This window comes from Haliotis rubra, unplaced genomic scaffold (genome assembly GCF_003918875.1).
Source record: "Haliotis rubra isolate DU_JTF1 unplaced genomic scaffold, ASM391887v1 Scf472, whole genome shotgun sequence".
NCBI lineage: Eukaryota > Metazoa > Mollusca > Gastropoda > Lepetellida > Haliotidae > Haliotis > Haliotis rubra.
The window spans coordinates 758,265-772,713 of NW_025767160.1; the positions used below are offsets into that span (position 1 = coordinate 758,265).

General features: G+C 41.7%; 1 protein-coding gene across 1 annotated transcript in view; it reads left to right on the top strand.

Annotated features, from left to right (window-relative positions):
* The first annotated feature begins 5,522 nt into the window (after positions 1-5,522).
* Positions 5,523-14,449, top strand: part of LOC124290734 (xanthine dehydrogenase-like) — a 36,315-nt gene continuing 27,388 nt past the window's right edge. Inside the window, exons 1-11 of the mRNA XM_046727537.1 lie at positions 5,523-5,808; positions 9,466-9,518; positions 10,138-10,307; positions 10,628-10,788; positions 11,134-11,290; positions 11,661-11,907; positions 12,249-12,322; positions 12,827-12,976; positions 13,375-13,480; positions 13,820-13,968; positions 14,093-14,200. Of these exons, the coding sequence (XP_046583493.1) occupies positions 5,780-5,808; positions 9,466-9,518; positions 10,138-10,307; positions 10,628-10,788; positions 11,134-11,290; positions 11,661-11,907; positions 12,249-12,322; positions 12,827-12,976; positions 13,375-13,480; positions 13,820-13,968; positions 14,093-14,200 (1,404 nt within the window). The 5' untranslated portion in view covers positions 5,523-5,779. The remainder of the gene's footprint in view (positions 5,809-9,465; positions 9,519-10,137; positions 10,308-10,627; positions 10,789-11,133; positions 11,291-11,660; positions 11,908-12,248; positions 12,323-12,826; positions 12,977-13,374; positions 13,481-13,819; positions 13,969-14,092; positions 14,201-14,449) is intronic.

Below are 14,449 nucleotides of genomic sequence, written 5' to 3' on the forward strand. Positions count from 1 at the left end.
GTGAAAAAACCCCAAATAATGGACAAGTACATAAAGCTGAATTCTCTGTAAAACGGCCATTATTGGTGTTTCGCGGATCGAAATGGACCACACATTCCGGACAATGGAATACACACAGTTATGACCATAATGTTAAGTCACATTTTGCAAGTCGTCTGTTGTAATTGGCAGAAAAGGAGGATGAAAAGGGAGAGCACTGTTATGGGCGCAGCCGCAGATTGTGACTATGGTCGTACGCACGCACGCACGCACGCACGCACGCACGCACGCACATACAGTCAAAAGACAAGTCTTTAGGTTTGATTTAAAAACAGCTAAATCTGGTTGTTCTGAGATGAGGGCCAGCCATCTCGAGTGACCTGTCACCATATGTTTTGTCCTAGTCACAGGCATTGTCAAACGACATTTGATCGGAGGGAACGTGCAGTATTACGGTGGAACAGATCACGGAGGTCCGCCGCCATATAGCTGGAATATTGCTGAGTGCGGCGTAAAACTGAACTCACTCACTCAGATCACGGAGGTACTGAGGAGCTAGACCATGGATACTTTTGAAAACAAGGGGTAGAGTTTTATGTTTTATGCGGTAATGGAGGGGAAGCAAATGAAGTGCGTGAAGAACGGGAGTAATGTGGTCCAATTTCTGTGACTGAGAGATTGCAGTATTCTGCACCTTCTGAAGCTTGTGTATAAGATGATTTGGGAGACCCACAAGAAGCGCATTACAGTAGTCAAGACGAGATGTTACATATGCCTGAATAAGAGATACTGTAGTCTTGACGTCCAGGTATCGTCGAATCATGCCGATGTTACGAATGTAGTAGTACGCCCTTCTACAGATGTTATTGATGTGTGACTCCATGGACAGTGAGGAATCAAAAATAACTCCCAATTTACGTACATCAGGCTTTGGCTGAATCTCACATTGACCGATGCTGAAGTTAGGAAGAGAGATACTGGTTTGGAGACGCTTAAGGTGGACAACTATAAGTTCTGTTTTATCATCATTCAGTTTGAGGTAGTGTGACGACATCCAGCTTTTGAAGCAGCTGACACACTCTTCAATGGTGAGGAATGAAAACACAGCTGATGAGGGAAGTAAGGGTTTGAAAGATATGTAAATTTGAGTGTCGTCAGCATATAAATGCAGTCCAAGATTCTGACGATATCACCTGGAGGAGATGTATAAATGGTGAAAAGTAGAGGTCCAAGAACCGATCCTTGAGGCACGCCGTAAGCAAGATCCTTAGGACTGGAGATGTGACCATCAATGATCACCGATTGATGCCTACCTGATATGTAGGACTCAAACCACTGCCCCAGAGCAGTGCCTCTAATACCCATCCTGGTCTGAAGTGTACATATCAGAATACAATGGTCCGAAGCTGTATCTAAGGCACTACTCAGATTTACTAGAACCAATACTGCAGAATCACTTTTGTCTACAGCTCTCAGGATGTCACTGTGTACTTTATCGAGTGCGTTTTCCTTGGAGTGGAAATTCCGGTATGCTGATTGCATAACTTCCAAACACCCATTTAAGGTCATGTGTTCCTTGAGTCTTGTTGTGACCACACGCTCAATCGACTTTGAGGTGAATGGTAAATTTGTGACAGGCCGATAAATTTTATTAAGAGTTCTTGATATAAACTTTTCTTCTTCAGGAGTGGAGTTGCAATTCCATTTTTAATGTATCCGGCATCACACACCCCTGAAGAGACTGATTGACAACAGAGGTGAATATAGGGGCAAAGGTATCCAGGGAGTTCTTGAGAAGCTATGTAGGAATAGGATCAAGATTACATGACTTTGTCGGTGACTTAGAAACAAGTTTCACAATCTCTGCTTCTGTTGCTAGCTGGTCGGAATTGGGATAGGCATAGGCAGGAAATGCAGCTGCTGGTTGGGGGTCAGCGTGTGGAAGGTCATCACGTGATAGTGATTCTCTGATTGTGGAAATCTTCTGAGAAAAGAAGTCTGAGAACTTGTCAACTAATTGATTAAGGGATGTATGATATGGAAGAGACAAGGAATTATCCTTAAACAGAAGCGATCCTGAACACACCCTTCTGTCCCTCCGCATCCTGCAGTGCAGCTTTGTAATAGCTTGACTTGGCTGTCTTCATAAGAGAGTGAACATGATTGTCTCTGGTTGTCATGCATCTGCTTATGAATGTCTCCTTACAGACAGCCACAGTTCCACTATCAATCATATCCAGCCTTAAGTTTTCTAAACTCCTTCGTTTGTTTTTAGAAACAAGAATACCAAGCCGCCTCCTGTCACCGACAGTCAATTTTTCTGGGCCTACCTGCGCCTCCCTGGTGCCCAATGCCATATCCATTTGCAATATTTTTTAAAACACGAAAAACAGTGGACAAAGGGATGCCTGTTCTACTTGAAATGACTTTAGCTGATCTGATGTCCTTGTTATAATACTCTAAAATCAACTTCCTCTTCTCTAAATCATCCATACTGAGGATCACTGCAAGTGTCGTCTGCTAGCAAGTAAACAAAGGGTGATAACTCTTCTCAAACTAATGAAAAAGGATCAACGGAGTTGTCTCTCTTGAATGAAACCAAACACTTGATAGCTGGTCAAGGTTGTTTATACTAGATATCCAATTAAACATATTCCTAAAATTCTCAATAATTTCTGGTCATACTATAGTTCTTCAGGGAGAGCTGTTGGGCTGTGTTCATTACATGCCATGGGGGTGCCTCTTCTCAGATAAATAATGTAGTTAATTTGGGATGTAGTTCAAATGGGAGTAAACCGACAAATCGTCACTATTTGCTCACCGGTTACTTTATAATGCCGACCGCATTGAACTCAGGGTAGGAGAGTGGTCGTATTGATACGGCAACACCGGCCGTGCAATGTTGCTGTGCTGTCTGTCATTACTGTACACGTGTGTACTGCAGTATACCATACACATATAGAGGCATTCATCTGGATAAATGGCTGCTCCGTATTTAGACACCAACCTAAAGGTGCAACTGTTAGTAAACAGTTTCAAGGTTATTTTGTCTGTGTGCTATTTATGAAGACACCAAAATAAAGTTGCTTAGCAACTACTTATTGTGTCGGTAAACAACGATATAAAGGGGTGTTGGGCTGTTTCGATAGGTGTTTCTAATATGCCTGTTATACACGTAGACAAAGTAGTAATATAGATGGTTGATGTGTACATAGACATCAGTCTGCACATGTATTTATGTTATCAGTTATAGCAATCAAAGATCGATATGCTTGGTCGTCAAATCATGATCTTAACATTAACATACACATTGATGATGGTCGTCAATCATTATCAATCGGTTGGAGTCCTGCATCACCATCCGGACAACGGTTCAATCTCACTTAGCCAGAGTATTGATAACATTGCACTATGGCTAGGTGAGAGATGCGAGCCAGGAAATTGGCATTAGCCACTGAAGCGCGAGCCTTTGTTCTAGGGCTATAGTCTATATCTACAATGCGACATGATTTAAGAAGTATGCAAGTGTGTGTGCGTTTATTTGTAATATGAAAATTCGGTTTAAACATATATATTTCTGATATATTGTTCAGAAACTGGATCGGCAAACAATCGAAAAGCTTATATTAATGCCTCTCCAGACAAAATAGAATTTATGCGACTTGCATTTCATAACATTATTACAAAAGTACATGATATCATAAACAACATTAAGCATACAATATACATGAATATAACATCCACACAGCCAAAATACCAAGGGCCAGTTGAAAACTGTTGAAGTATAATAAAGGTATGTACTGATTTGATAATATCACGATTTATAGATCTATAAAAGTAATTCTTGGTTACCATACAGAGCGTCATTTATTTAAAATAAATCGTTATAGCATCATGGTTGGGACATATAAAAAGATAGTGAAGGGTGTCCTCAAAGGCAGCACAAGTACATGATGGGTTATCGGATATAAATCAACTTACTTTATGAGCATTTAAATAACTGCATTCTAATCTGAGTCTGCAGTGGATAATTTGACAGAACCTGTTTCCAATGTTGATATCAAACCCAAATGAAGTATCAAAATATGATGTAATCTTATTCTTGAATTCACTTGGTGATCATACAATGACGCGGCAAATCTGAAAGATCTGTTTTCCCGCGTGAGCGGGCATATCATTGTTAACTACCTGAGGGAACTGTAGTTATGTAATGTGAATAACGAACTGCTTACGTTCGAATTTGGTGCTATAACAATGTAAATGATATATAAAACGTTTATAAATTCACACTTGATCCCGTCACTATATGGCTGGAATGATGCCGATGTGACGTAAAACCCAACTCAACTCTACTCTACAACTTAACTCTACATACATACACACACACACACCCACGCACGCACGCACGCACGCACATTTGTATAACGCCGATATCCAGCTCAGCTGCTCAAAGGCTGCACCGAGTTAGTGTGGCTTTCCCATCCTTACGAAGTACCCATTCACAGCTGGATGGACTTGGACACATAGTCACAGTACTTTGTCCAAGTTTACTGCACGTTGCTGTACCCGCAACTAGGTGTTTGCACGTATTCATGTGGCAACCATCTGGTCATATACCAACGGATTCGTGGGTTCTTTTAAGTGCACAGGGTTGTGTACTGTACACTAGGGGTTGTGACAACACTGAAAGAGTGTGCACACAAAGTTGACTCCACGGTTTTTTACACCCGGTCACAGGTGGGTTTGATCCCGTCACCTCATACTTGCTGGATCACTAGCCTGGCGCCTTAGCCAGCTCGCCCACCACGCCCCATTGTATAAGTCCGAGTTCTTCATGCAAAGAATTCCAAAGTTCAATAGTACTGGGTAAAACTGATTTAGCAATTTAGTGATAATTGGTATTTGTAACTCTTTAAACAATTTATCATTGATGAAACATTATCATGTACAGAATTTATCTATACAGTCTTTTTTGAAACCAGAGGCCTAAATGTTTAACACAAACCCAAGTCAGCCAAATCCCACTCTGGCTATGTGAGAGACCTGTTTTGACAGAATCTGGCTAAGTGAGAGGACACCCGGACAACAACGTAAGTTGGCAGGTCCCCTCACAACCCGAATCAAAGAGCATGAAAACGCAGTATTCAAACTCGACTCCCAATCAGCCTTATCAGGCCATATCCGAGAGAATCCCGACTACAGCATCTAGTGGGACAGAGCCAAATGCAAAAAATCAGTAAATGCCAAGAATCTATCTAAATAAAAAGACTCCAAGCATCCTGTTAGAAAGTACACCAAAACTGTAATAAAGAGGTTGTTCATCCATCTATTGTTGTCGTTGCCCCTAAATACCGCTCAAGAAGTTGGCATATAGACGTCCGGGGTGCCCTTATTCGTTTGAGGTCCTCCCAGCGTTAACAGTATCAACCAACACCAAATGAAACGTTTTGTGTTGCAAAATCCAGGTTGCTTGAAGCTTTGTACTCAAATAGTCAGCAAACATTGCGGTCTATATAACAACCGCTCATGTATTGAGTTATTGATAGGTGTTGAGTCACAAGTTGAGCCCATCTTGCAGCGTCACTGTCGAGGTCCCTACCGACGAACATTCCCGATCATCAACCGGAGGGAAGCTGACCAGTGACTCAACAGGAACCACACCGTAAGGACAGGCTGCGTCGGGCGGTAGTAAAGTACACATATACCCAGTTATAAACACCGCTTATACGGCAGGAGATTCCTACACCGTTCCTAGCAGGCAGTGACAACACAGCGGCATTGCTCATCGACTATTTGCAAAATGCCAGTCCTTGGGTGTCGGAAGAGAAGGTAAATATGATGTTTTTAATCTGTTAGGGGTGTTTTCTAATGAATCCATTAAAATACAGGTATATTGACCGTTCTGTAGGCTTCGGTTTATAAATATATGATATATGTGTGTGTGTCAGATATACCGATTAGCAAGCCATTATAGACGTATCTGATATTTTAGGCACATGCAACAATGTGCCAGTAGAGCAACAACGACGTGAATTAATATGCCTTTTGTGGTTTAACCTATTTGTTATTGTGTTATTCGCGGAGTATGTAGACCGGTCCGACATCATTCAACCGCTAACAACTAACGCCTGTTGTGTCATTTACTGACGCTACTGTAAACTATTTATTACGTGGGGTAAATAAAAAAATAAAATGAAATATGTGTGAGCGGCAATTTTACAGAAACACATTTCTGCATGTCAAGGGGATTTTGAATGTAAATTCTCTGTGTGTAAGTATGGGGAATGTGCAAGTCACGCTGTTCGGCTCGGGTTCGGGTACAAGGTTCATGGTCGCTAGTGTTTATCGACTGAGCTACCCGACCCAGCCCGGTGAGGCAGCGGTTTATGTAAGCATGGCGGACAGGCAATAGACGTGCAGGAATATGGACAACAAAAACGTGTCTTGTTACGCCGGTTATTCCTCTGACAGTTACCAATAATTCTAAATATTCAAACAGTACAACGTCTACCAAGTAATTGTTTCATACCATACATCATCAGCATTCTTTCTCTGGGTATGACGGTGATTGTCATCAAGTCATTTGTCAAGAATTAGTCAATACTCCATTTTTCACAAATCGATAGTTCACCTCAGTCATATTCTTGTGCATATTGGCATACTTTTTTTATTTAACTTTTATTGTCACCTGTTGCGGTGAATCTCTGAGCATCAATAACGTGCACTGGCACATTTGTGTTTTTTGAGACTGTTGTAGGATGTTCTATGTTTAATCTTTATATGATGAAAATATTCTGAGATAGTCAGCAAAATAAAGCTGAAGACCATGCTGAAGACAGATTATCAAAGTTCACTGATGTGAAACTGTATTTTTGTTTCTTGGATCATTCCATTTTTACGAAGGTATTACAAAGGTAGTTGTTGGTGCAGTCAACCATACCATATGTTGTTTTAACCCGCATGACTAGTGGGACGTATGACTAATGGGAGGACACCATCTGTACCAGCTGGCTCTGCCGGTAGTTGAAACTTCAAAACATCTAATTTGTACCGTGTTCTTGTTCAAATAACCGGGAAGCCAAATGTGACTCCATATTGAGGATAGTTATCCTTCTATTGGAGATGGAAGCCATGTTTCTTAGTATTGCCGATTACAGTGCATTATTTTCACGTGTAGTGACAGGCCATATTTAGATTTGCACGGCTTCAGACTTCATCATGTTTCCTCTTGACGTGGGTGCTCGACGCTATGGGGTTGGCGCTACATGACACACGTGGGCAGTGAAATGTTTCGTCGTCAATGGTTCGGAAAGTAACAGTATTAGTTAACCATACGTGTAGGTGAACTACATCAATCAGCGGGCTCATAGTGATCACTTGGCGTGTTAGGTTGTCATTGTACAATCTGTGGCTTGTTTCAAACAGAAACTTGATGTACAGAATAACTGATGAACAAGAAAGAAGATGTTAACTCAACAACGAAGCATTGCATATGAGTAAAACGAGAGTTCTCTTGCACTGGCGGGGCGGTGGGGGTAGCCTATTTCTGGTGTCCCCCGCCGTGATATTGCTGGAATATTGCTAAAAGCGAAATATTGATTAAAAGCTAAAACCATATTCGCTCGCTCTTGAACCGGCTAGTGGTGAAAGCGGCGTAAAAACATATTCACTCATACTCTCATCAATAATTATTGTTACTTCTTGGGCAGATCCTTGTTTTCATTCAAAACACGTCTCATCTGCTTCACGATGTAGAGCGGCAATTCAGGCCCCCGTCGTTCATGTAGCACACTAATTGTTGGCTGTTTGTATTCAGGGAGAATCGCGTGATAGTGTGTGAAATCCCTGATGTGAAAGCCACAATGCTTTAACTCACTGAAAGAGTTCGAGCCAGATATGAACGCATGTACTTCGGTTCAGCGAGCAATGCCCGATTGTACACCGCTAGCTAAATTTGAATAGGGATGGATACTTCTTGAATTGGAAGGACATTATATTTATTGTAAAAGATTATCCGTCCATGACATATATATATCAAACTATGTCGTCTCAAGATGAATAAATGTAAGTTCACTTTCAATATTGAAGCCTTTTTCTATTACAGATCTGTTTGTTGCTTGAATACTATCAAGAAATGAATATAATCTAATTCTTACTTCTAAGTCTACTGGATATAACTGAACATTCAGCACATATCAATTACGATAATCCCATTACAGTTAGTGGGAACAGAAAAAGTTGGAAAGAAATTGCGCAAGCGTTGGTATGTTAAACATAGTGACTGGTAACTGCTCTTGTCACCTGCTAAGGTCTTGGCATCGACTCGCTGGTTAAACGTTCAGTTGAATACTATAGTCTATAATGTCCTGTCACACCTATCGGTACATTGTCTTCATTTCTCAATTGCCCATAGTATTGTGTGTTCACACATTATCACGAATCGTCACGGAGCACAAGCAAACACTGCAGTCAATAGCCCATGTTTCGCAGTCAGCGGGTTGCCGTGAAACCATCATGAATCTAGGTCACTCACAGCACTGCTGCAGTTAGATGGATGTTTATGTAAAGCCAGCGGGAACGCGAGAGCAAACATACGTGAAATGTTTTCAACTAGGCACAACCCAAAACTATAATATCGTTAAGGACTGGTGCAACACGAATCAGTGCCTGTACTGTTGGAAGAAAACGCTGGCAAGAGTAGATTAACTATTTAAAAAAAATATAATTGTAGCGTGATGATTATGGTAATTTCTTAGTAATCAAGTTTGGACCAGTGATCAACAGCATGAGCATCGATCTACGCAATTGGATATGATGATATGTGTCAGCTAAGTCAGCTAACTTGGCCATCGTTAGTCGCCTCTTCCGACAAACATGAGAAGCTAAAGACCAATTCCAACACGGATCTTCACATGTATGAAGAATCCATTTATAATACTTGATATTAAACCTGTGGTTTATGAATAGCTACTCCGTGTAGATGACCTAAGGCCAGGTTATGAAGGACTACTTTTACTATTGATTGATATGTTTCTCGTGCTTCACTCAAAATCACCTGTCTGTTTCGAAACCATTTGGGATAAATAAATGTTCTTTGAAAGTATCTAGTTTGCATCATCACAAGTTGATTTGATAATTCACATGTGTGACTGAAACGTTTTTGCGGAGGGTCACATCAGGCATGAGTAGTAAGAAGTCAGCAGGATGACGTCACTTATAGTGGCTGTGTTACGTATTGATGCGCCATTGCGATCATGAGAATGGACAGAATATGCATCAATTGTATGCTGATATGGTGAGATGTTAGGTTATGTAAGGAACTGACAACTGTACAAATACCTATCAAATTCCACTTACCTTATAATTCGTTGCTTGTCAGATACGTTCTGAACTCGTACGACATGGATGTATGACACTTGTGTCGTGATCTCTGAAAGTCCTCTCTATGTACATGTTTACATGTCTGTATTCATTTGGTGTTCACAGGACGGAGGACATCAGCCCCGTCAACTTCTCCATCAACGGACAACAACATACAGGTATGCTTCACACAGATACCCATATCATTACATCCCGGTTTTACAGTCAGTATTGCTCTGCTATGGATGGCAAATTCCGGCTGTATCATGATTATAAGTTTATGAATCAAATAGTGATGATTCCACATGTTCGCGAAAATGAGCCCGTCACAAACACTTGTAAAGGCAAATTAAGTGTTCACCTCACAAAATTACTGGAGCATACTGTACAGGTCAAAATGGGGAATTCATTTTAGATCATGTTTGTCACTGATGCTTCATGTTTGGAATTGTCCTCCAGAGGTCTACCTTTCGAGAGGTTTTGATACGGCCTTGAATGTTGTAAGCTTGACAAATGTCTAACAATATAGATTTTGTTTGTTGTTTAACGCCACACTCAGCAATATTCCACCTATACAGCGGCGGTCTGATATTAATCGAGTCTGGACTAGACAATCCAAGTCAGCGAGCCTGACCACCCGATCCCGTCAGTCGCTTCTAACGATAAGCATGGGTTGCTGAAGACCAATTCTAACCCGGATCTTCACGGGTGTACACATATAGAACTGTATTGCATTATTATTAAGGCACTAGATGAAGTAAATAGACGACATGTATGTTTGGTTTTGTTTGAATAAAGTGACCGGCGAATATGACGTGACGACATCCCTCAACGACTACATCCGTGACGGCGCGGGTCTGCCGGGGACCAAGGTGATGTGTAAGGAGGGAGGGTGTGGCTGCTGCGCCGTCACCGTCACCAAGCCGGACCACAGCACCGGGAAGGACACCTCGTTTTCTATCAACTCCGTAAGTGTAGGAAACCACTGCATCATGTTCAGGTACAATTGTATCCGTTGTATTTCTAAACCGTTTGATACACTGATCTCAGGGCAATGGATATTTGTATTTGTAAGAATTCCAACAATCCAGATTCTGAAGATTCTTGAAACTCAACAATCAACCAATCAACTCAAGATTTCATCATTACAAAGTAAAGCAACACTCATATCAACACGTGAACCTTTATGCCAAAACGTTAAGAACAGCTTAACTTGTAAATGTTGGTATTTACAACATCGTTTAAGGGGGCTCGGTGTATTACAAATATCGTCCATTATCTCTCCCAGTGTCTATGTCCCCTCTACTGTGTGGACGGCTGGAAAATCACCACGACGGAGGGTCTGGGGAACTCCAAAGATGGATTCCACCCAATACAGAAGAGAATCGCTGAGTTCAACGGCACTCAGTGTGGCTACTGTACACCAGGAATGGTCATGAATATGTATGGGTAAGTGTGGCTACTGTACACCAGGGATGGTCATGAATATGTATGGGTAAGTGTGGCTACTGTACAACAGGGATGGTCATGAATATGTATGGGTAGGTGTGGCTACGTATACAACAGGAATGGTCATGAATATGTATGGATAAGTATGGCTACTGTACACCAGGGATGGTCATGAATATGTATATAAGTATGGCTACTGTACACCAGGACTGGTCATGAAAATGTATGGGTAAGTGTGGCTACTGTACACGAGGAATTGGTTTGAAAACTCTATGGGTAAGTGTAGTTTCTGTGAAAAGAGCGTTTATAAGTGTCTTATTTGTATTTGAAAAATCAACATTTCAGAATCCTACAAAAGAACGCTACTCCTACTGAGGAGGAAATTGAGAACCAGTTTGGGGGCAACATCTGCCGATGTACCGGGTACAGACCCATCCTGGACGCCATGAAATCCTTCGCTAAGGACTCCACCATTCCTGGAGGGTCATGCATTGATATTGAGGCAAGTTGGTTTTCGTAATCACAGTGCAGATCATCGTGAGAGAAGCAAAGAAACACTGGAATATTGCATATATCATTCTTGATCGCCTCTGGTTATCGTTCAGGATAGGACTGCTGAGACTGAGAATGGTTAAACTTGCTGGCTTTCAAGGCTCTGGGACATTTTCATAGTCCGAATAGCAAAGGTATACATGCTAAACATGTTGAGGTGCGGGTCGTAAAGTTTAAATCTCTCTTTACTGACGCAGAACATTCTGTATGATCGTGTGTATGTAAGTTCTATGGCGATGTGCTGTTCCTGATTCGTATCTAAAGTTTATATCAATAAATCTATTTTAATAGTTGTCGACTGACTTCTGTTTGGTTTGCAGGATCTGAAGATCTGTCCCCGAACTGGCAAGACCTGTGAAGGACACGGCGACTCGTCCAACGGATCCTCTGCTAATGGAAGTTCTGCCAATGGCTCCAGTGCTAATGGGTCCTCAAATAGTGTCGGTTTCCTGGTCAAGACGGGTGGAAAGAGTTGGTACCGACCCCAGACACTCAAGAACCTGGTTCGAATTTTTCAAACCAACAAAGGGGCAAAGGTTCGACTTGTGCATGGAAACACGGCATCTGGTGAGCCATTAGGGAGTGGGTGAGCCGGAGTGAGGCTACAGTTAGGGGTATAATTGTAGGATTTAACACAGACATTTACCACTGAGCTGAAACCCATGAACCCTCACAGGGGTCTCACTGACCTAGAAACGTTATGAGGAGATTATGGAAATGGAAATATACTTCTAGCAAGTCCATGTGATGTCATGTCCAGGGGCGCCCGACACACCGAGCATACCAAATCTGAATTTTGTTGTAATAGCTGTTACATTAGGATCACCTTAACATGTGGACATCATAGATACTCAGCATTCTCTACTTAACCTACGGCACATGTCCAGTATGTTATCCTCGTGTTTCAGGCATCTACAAGAATGAAGGGCCTTTCGACGTGTTTGTGGACTTACATGACGTAAAGGAGCTCTACAAGATTGAGGTATGTTCGTTTCACAAGGAACTAGAATAGATTCAATGACAGTCCTTGGAAGCTTTCTACGCCCTGAACACGACTGTGTCAAACTCATACACTGCTGAACCATATTTTTTTCCTTACAGCCAAGCCCACCTTGCAATGCTAAAGCCTTAAAGGAAGCAATATCTGGTCTCCCTGGGGCTCCTTTTCAGTTTAAATGGGTCTTAATTTTTACAATTAATTTCATATATATTCAGAGAGTAAGCATTAGTCTAATACACAGTAAAACTGTAGATTTCTGAATTTTTGGATTTGCTTTCAAATGTTTGATCCCGTCGTCGTCACGGTCATACATATAGATGTTCAACTGCGTCCATTTTCACCATATTGTCCCCAATGTTCTTCAGCCAGACTTACACGTGCCAAACTGCAAGCATACAAGGTGCAGATAAGCACTCTCCGTATTTAACGAAACCAGTTTGATATATATTTTTAAGACTAAATACTAACATTCACTTTGTGGTTTAGTCCTCTGCCAAAAGCGTCCGTTTCGGAGCTGGCCTGTCCATCTCCGACCTCATCGATGCCCTGCAGAAGAGGGCCGACGACAAGGGCTACAGCTACTTCAGCGGCATCGCCAACCACCTCCTCATGATCGGCAACGTCCTCGTCAGAAATGTAATCGCCGGCGTATATGCCTTGTCTGTGTTTTCAGCTTTTTACTCACTGTCATAACCTTTATTGAAGACGCCAGTCAAAGTGATGGAATGAAAATTAACGCTTGGGTAACATTGTAATGTCAGTGATAAGAATCTGTGCAGGTGTAATTACAGGTAAACCGTATAACCGTAGATGGTGTACTTGCCTAATGGGAGATTATTATCAAGGAATAGAACAGCTTTAAAATTGTAACATGAAGTCAGTGCATGTCCAAAAAATAAAGTAAAATGTGTCTGTTTGAAATATACAAAGTATAAGCTTCAAATGCTTAAAGTAAACGTGCAGATGATGAGAGAATGTAGGAATGATTCTGCGACCAGTCTTCGAGCAATGATGAATGATGTTGTATCCCCCAGGCTGGGTCTTGGGCTGGTAATCTGATGATCAAGAACGCCCACCCTGACTTCCCCTCCGATGTCTTCACCCCACTGGAGGCCGCAGGGGCCAAGATATTCATCCTGGGTGTGTAGACTGCCACGTGACAGGTGCTCTGAACGTTATCTGTATCTGTACATCCCCGAGTACTGACATGTATAGGTAACATTGTTCGTCATGCAGGGCATGTAACCATGAAATATATCATGTATGCCTGTCACAATGATATTGACGAGGAATTCACTCCAGCCATATCTTCGGATTGCTATTTCTTCAGCGCCATATATTTTTGCACAGGTTGGAGTAATGTCATATTTGTGTGATTTATTATTTTGCCAATGTCAAAATATAAGTGTCTTTATTAAGCAATTTTGTGCATTGAAACTGACACATTTGTATGACGTGGTGGTATCCCTGTATGTTCAGACAGTAAGGATGGGAGTGTCAAGTCTCACACACTGACCAGCCTCGCCCTCAACCTGGACATGACGGGGAAGATCATCACCTCTGTGGAGTTGTTCAAGCAGGTTGACAAATACAGGTTCCGGTCTTACAAAATCATGCCACGATCACAGGTATGTTGCTTCCATCTGTAACTTTAAAGGTACATTTGTCTGATGGAATACCCCTAATTAAAGTCAAACTACTTCCAACATTCCAATGCGTTGTGTTAACATCTGTGCGGCACACATCTTCCAGAATGCCCATGCCTACGTGAACGCTGCGTTCCGGGTCACTATCGAGCCAGCGAAATTCCAAGTGCTCGGAAAACCTTCCCTTGTGTATGGCGGAATTGATAAAAAGACGGTGAGTTGTAGAAGTAATGGTAGAAGTCGTTATGGCAGTAGTGGTGGTTATGGAAGTAGTTGTTGTAGTAGTTGTAGTAGTGGTAATAGAAGTAGTTGTAGTAGTGGTAATAGAAGTAGTTGTAGTAGTGGTAATAGAAGTAGTTGTAGTAGTAGTAATAGAAGTAGTTGTAGTAGTGGCAATAGAAGTAGTTGTAGAACTTAGTGGTTGTATATATATTGGTAGCTTGTCTGTAGTCAAAGCTGTAGT